This window comes from Chrysochloris asiatica, unplaced genomic scaffold, assembly GCF_000296735.1.
Source record: "Chrysochloris asiatica unplaced genomic scaffold, ChrAsi1.0 scaffold00113, whole genome shotgun sequence".
Classification (NCBI taxonomy): Eukaryota; Metazoa; Chordata; class Mammalia; order Afrosoricida; family Chrysochloridae; genus Chrysochloris; species Chrysochloris asiatica.
In genome coordinates this window covers 9033294-9039686 of record NW_006408631.1, presented here as the reverse complement: position 1 = coordinate 9039686, position 6393 = coordinate 9033294, and the positions used below count along the sequence as shown (strand labels likewise).

The window sequence follows — 6393 nt, the reverse complement described above, 5'->3', positions numbered from 1 at the left end:
TGCAGGAGGACTCCAGACGCCCAGGTGAATGGGCTGCACCTGGAAAAGGATTAGGGAGGATGGGTTCTTTGTCTATGGAACAAAGAACTGTGAAGTAGCTAAGACATTTTTAGTTAATCCTTTGGAGAAAGGCTTAACCTTGCAACCTTTAGTCTCGGCTTTAGGAAAATACCACATTTATCTGTGGATTGTCAAAGGCTCCAGTGTATTAATTTAATATATATATCTGAATATTAATTTGCCATTAACTGCCAGTGGCCTCATTTGTTACACTCGGCCCTAGAGGGCCTCGAACCTCTGACTAGAATTACACGGTCTGCAACAAGTTCTAACTCACAGTGATCTGTATTGGGTTTCCAAGGCTATAAATCTTTATGGGAAGAGAAAGCCTCATCTCTCTCCCCTGGAAAAAGTGGTAGATTCTAACTGCCGACATTTTGGTAAGTGACCCAGCACACAATCCATTGTTACCAAGGCTCCTCCTAAATCGCATTACCATGAATTAAGTATGTATTTGAACAGTTTTGACTGCTTATTTTTAAAATTTGTATTTCTAAAGCAATATCATCTTAAAATGAATATCTTATAATTCTTTATTTCTTTATTTAGTTTTGGGATTCAGGTACTTATTGTTATGTTGTTGTTAAGGGCCTTTGAGTCAGTGCTGACTCACAGTGACTCTTTACAGGGTGTCCGAGGAGAGTGGTGAGTTTGAACTGATGGCCTTGCAGTTAGCTGCATAGTGCATATCCAAAAGTGCCACAACATTTTACTGAATAGTCCATTCAGGGCTTGTTGTGATTCCATATTGACTTTTATTTGTACCTTAGTACTCTCGTAAGCCTGGCTTATGTAAGTAAGAAGAACTAAGTTATGGATAGTTCAGTAATCCAGTTTTATGGTTGGGTCCTAATTATTATATATTTTTTATTACTTCTTGCATATAATTTCTACAACCAAGGATGGTGTGCTATTAAAATAATTATAAACTGAAGAGCAATACTGATTCATTCATTTATTTTTCTATTATCTTTTTCACACGATTCATTTTTAGTATGGTAGGCCTAGTGAAGGATACGTTGATAACTTAGGGATTATGTCAGTTTTTGTGGAATCCAAAATCAAGTAGAAAGAGTCATCACATACATTATAAGGAGAAAGTAATAATTGGCCTTTATTTATAAGAGGTAAGTAATCTTAGTAGTTTAGAGATATTTAGAAAAAGAGGCATTCAATGTAATCAGGCATTTCAATGTATAATCACACATATATGCTTACAAGTATGTGTTAAAATATGGTAGATGATTCACCTAAGGACTCACTCAGCTACCTTGGTGAGTTCTTGACTTAGAGACAAACCCTTAGATCCTGAGCTTTTTACTTGGAGTTCTAACAAATATTTCCATTTGTCTAGGTGGCGTTGTCGTAAATGCTAATCTCAGCTGAGAAAATTGCTCTTAGAAGATTATTTCTATGCTTTTTTCATGTAGTGTGTAGGGCCAGAGTCGGGGAAAGGGGATGACAGTTATTGTACCTAATGGTACAGGTTTCAACATCCTCATTATCTCTAGAAAGGAAAGGGGGTTCCTAATCAACTAGTCCACATTTTTCCATTGAACTTCAAATGATTTGAATATCAACAAGATTTTACATATCTTATAGGTACCCCCCAACACTGTATTAATCTCTTAGAAGATAAGTTACCTGTAAATAATTGCATTTTTTTTTCCAATTTGGTAATTTAACTTTTGCATTTCTATAATATTTCTTAACATTTTTAGCATGATGTTGGAAACTTTTACCTAATTGTCATGATGACATTATTTTAATGCTTATTTTTGTTGTTGTTGTTCCATGTATTTGACTACTCTTGCGTAGTGGTTACGAATCAGGTTGCGAATCGCAAGGTCCCCAGTTTGAAACTACCAGCTGTGCTGTGGGAGAAAGATGAGGCTTTCTGCTCCCGTAAAGATTTCCAGCCTCAGAAACCCTGTACAGGGTCGTTATGTGTCATAACCGACTCCACGGCACATAACAACAACAACCAGCAAAAAAAAATTTTTTTTTACTAACCTACATTTACTGTCAAATTTTCCAGGAATATTGTAGATTGCTTTCATGGTAATTTTTATAAATGAACGTCCTTTTTATAAATGCAGCCGTCTTTCTCACACAATTTTTAAAAAAGAAATTTTAACATTGGAGTTCAGTTGGCATTTATCATTTTACAAAAAGACATTATAAATACTGTGAAATTAATTATAGTTATCACATCAATTTATAAATTGTTTTATTTTAAACTCCATAATCACTCACAAGATTAAAACTTAATTTCATTTTTATGGTATTTTGGTGTTCTTTGCCTTACAGAATATCTTGGTATTTTTCAGATGCAGAATCATCCTGAAATAAAACATAAAATCAAGATACAAGCTTTACTTTACCCAGCTTTACAGGTAATTGATTCTCAATTGCCATCCCACCTAGAAAATGAGCATGGTGTAGTTCTGACACGGGACATAGCCATAAAACTTGTGAGTCTGTATTTCACCAAGGATGAAGCCCTTCCCCAGGCAATGAAAAAAAACCAACATATGCCTCTGGAATCAAGGCATTTGTTCAAGCTTGTTAATTGGAGTACCCTACTTCCTGAGAAATATAGAAAGGATCACATTTATAAGGAACCAATTCTTGGAAGATCTAATTATTCATTACCAGGACTTACGGATAACAGAGCATTACCCTTGTTGGCCAATGACTCACTGTTACAGAATTTGCCATCAACTTATATTATTACCTGTCAACATGATATCTTAAGAGATGATGGACTTATGTATGTCACACGACTTCGAAATGCTGGAGTTCCAGTCACTCATGACCATATTGAAGATGGAATCCATGGAGCTTTATCATACATGACTTCACCATTTTATTTACATCTAGGTCTTAGGATAAGAGATATGTATATTAGTTGGCTGGATAAGAATTTATAAAGATATAATATATACATATAGCCATCACTTTTTGGCTTATAATTTATGATATTTTATAGTTGTCATGCAAAGAACAATGCTATTTGATTTGTGTAAATCTGGAAAAGCTATAATTGTTACTTTATATTATTATTACATTTTAAAATATATATTATTACAATTAATCCTTGAACTAGTTCTTACGTTTTCTAACTTATTGGCCCTGCATATGTAAAATATATGTAATCTTGTCTATCCGTTTTCTTAAACTTTATTATAATTGCACTAGTCCTAATAGGGACCAAACTACTAAAATTGAGAAATAAGAGTGGTTATTGACAAATTCGGGGAGTTTACAGGCAGGCACGGAAATTTTAGTAGTGAGTGAAAAATATGTATGTATCTACAGTGTGTGTGTGTGTGTGTTTCTGGTGTGGCGTTGGAGTTATTAAGTGCTGTCAAGTTGGTTCTGACTCATAACAGCCCTGTATAGGAACAGCTGGTGGGTTTGAACTGTAGCCCAGTTCTTCTCCTATAGTGTCACAACAGTATCATATGTATATATACATATTTTGTTGTTAAGTGCCCTCTGCTAATTTTCAACTGAGCTGAAGAGGCAAGAAATACATTCTATTCCAGAACCACTGGAGGGAGTGTGTGGAGGTCAACGCTTAGATTTTGATCCATTATATCAGATTTGGTTGTAACCTCCAGAACATTGATAAACTAAATTTATGTTATTTCATTCCAGTAAGTTTGGTGACTTATTATATATAGCAGTCACAGAAAATGAAAAAAAGTATCTTACAACAGTTTTTGTTATATGCATGTTCTGTGGTGCTGTAGAATAAGCACTTAACCATAAGGTCAGTTTGAACTGTAACATTGGCAGAATATATGTATAATACATATATTTTTTCCTCACTACTGATATATCTATATCTATATAAATATAGATATAGATATATCAAAATATACATATCAAAACAACCCCTTATTGGATGTTCAAGGAGCAACTGGTGAATTTGAACCACTGACCTTGCAGCTCAAACTGACCTTGTGGTCAAGTGCTTATGGACTCCTGGTGTGGAGCTGTAGAATCAGCACTGGACTTTGAACCACAAGGATTGGCAGTTCAAACCCACCAGCTGCTCCTCAGAAACCCTATTCAGGGTCGCTATTTGGAACTCACTAGCCGACACTTACTGATATATGTGGAGTCTGTGGGTTAATGCGCTGGATTGCAAAGTTGCTTTGAATTGCAAGGTCGGCAGTTCAAGCTCATCAGCCACTCCTTGGAAACCCTATACGGGGATTGCTATGAGTCGGTATTGACTCGACAGCACTTAACAACAACTACAAATATCTGTATCTATATCTATTTATATGTATATATATGATAAGTGCTGTTGAGTCGGTCTGACCTATAGTGACCCTGTATATCTGAGGAGTGGCTGGTGAGGTTGAATCACCAACCTTGTGTACCAAATAGATTTTGCAGTCTAGCTCATTAACCCACAGTGCCAATATATCCCACCTGAATTTAGAGATAATATGAAGAACAGATTTGATGCATTAGACACGAAAGACCGAAGACTAGAAGAGTTATGGGATGACATCAAGATCATCATACAGAAAGAGAGCAAAAAGTCATTGAGAAAACAAGAAAGAAGGAAAAGATCAAAATGAATGTCAGAAGATGCTTTAAAATTTGCTTGAACCAAAATCAAGGTGTGGGTAGAGAGAGACATACTCCCTCCATTGGCTCTGGGGTAGAATGCATTTCTTTCCTCTTCCAGCTTCTAGTGGTTACCAGTGTTCCTTGGCTTGTGACTGTTGTTAAGTGTGGACGAGTCAGTTCTGACTCATAGCGACCCTGTATAGGGGTTCCAAGGAGCAGCTGGTGGGTTTGAACCATCAATTTGTGACTAATAGGCCAGCACTTATCCTACAGCACCACACCAGGAGTGCTGTACCATTCCAATCTTCAAGACCCACATCTTCAAATCTCTTTCTGTTCCAACTTTACATAGCTTTATCTTCTTTATGTGTCAAATCTCCCTCTGGCACCCTTTAATAAGGATTGTTGTTGTTGTTGTTGTTGTTATGTACCGTTGAGTCGGTTCTGACTCATAGGGACCCTGCACAGGGTTTCCGAGACTATAAATCTTTACGGGAGCAGAAAGCCTCATCTTTCTCCTGCGGAACAGCTGGCAGTTTCAAACTGCTGACCTTGTGGTTCACAGCCCGATTCGTAACCACTACGCTATCAGAGCTCCTTACATGTGATTATATTTGGTTTACTAAGGTAATCCAGGTTAAACTCCTTATCCTAAAATCTTTAATTTTAAAAAAACTTTGCAAAAACTTATTTTTTCACATAAAATATTACTCACAGATTTCAGGGATTATGACTGGATATCTTTTGGTGGAGTCCTGATGTGGCACTGTAGGATAAGCACTGTACTGCTTAACTACAAGATTGAAAGTTCAAACCAGCCACTGCTTCTTGGAAACAATATACAAAGTTGCTATGAGTTGGAACTGATTCAGCAACTCTTAACAACAACAACAACAATCTTTTTGAGTTTTTATTATTTTAATTTAACATTATAAATCAAATTTTCTTAAGGAAAAAAATAAAAAGGAGCAGATTAGCCTTACAATTCAAGGATACAATCCAAATAAACACTTTATATGAAGCTTTTCTGACTATAGTGTGAAAAACTTTTCCAAGAAATCCTCAAGTAAATAATTGCCTATCCCTAAATAAATAACTTCTGCAATCTTTTCCTTGATTGAAATCATAAACAAATATCTGAGGATTTAATGTTGTGAAAACATCTGCAGGACAGAAGAATGAAACTTGGGTATTAGGCATATTCAATATAAAATCAATATTGTTGTTGTTAAGTGCCTTCCAGTCAGTTCCATCTCTTAGCGACCCTGTATAGGGTTTCCAAGGAGCAGCTGGCGAGTTTGAACCACTGACTTTGTGGTTCAAACCAACCTTATGGTCCCGTGCTTTATTCCACAGCACCAAAGAAGGTAAAAATGTAGTAAGGAATTTTATTTTGGGTGAAAACGTCTACAAGCCTGTTTATCTACCAACAACAGAGATATCTAATTTGTTCAGTTGAGATCATACGTATGCCAAACTCTCATAATGTCTTCTTTTAAGGAGGCAATTAAAAATTAAAATTTTAATAGCCTACACAGAGAATAAAAATATATTGAGAAGGAAATCAACTCTGCTTAAAGAGCCACTTCTGTGCTCAATTTTATTACCTAAAAGAAACAAAAAAAGGCATCAATAACAATCACTGACGAAACAAAATGAATGTTATTGGAATTGAAAAAACATTATTTTCCCTTATTGAAGTATATAATCTATGCAGGAATTTGATACTATGTTATAACA

The 6393-nt window shown here is 35.7% G+C and overlaps 1 protein-coding gene across 1 annotated transcript in view; it reads left to right on the top strand.

The window, feature by feature from the left end:
* AADACL2 (arylacetamide deacetylase-like 2) overlaps window positions 1–2993 on the top strand; it is a 37090-nt gene extending 34097 nt beyond the window's left edge. Inside the window, exon 5 of the mRNA XM_006867998.1 lies at window positions 2391–2993. Coding sequence (XP_006868060.1) covers window positions 2391–2993 — 603 coding nt within the window. The remainder of the gene's footprint in view (window positions 1–2390) is intronic.
* Window positions 2994–6393: the final 3400 nt, after the last annotated feature.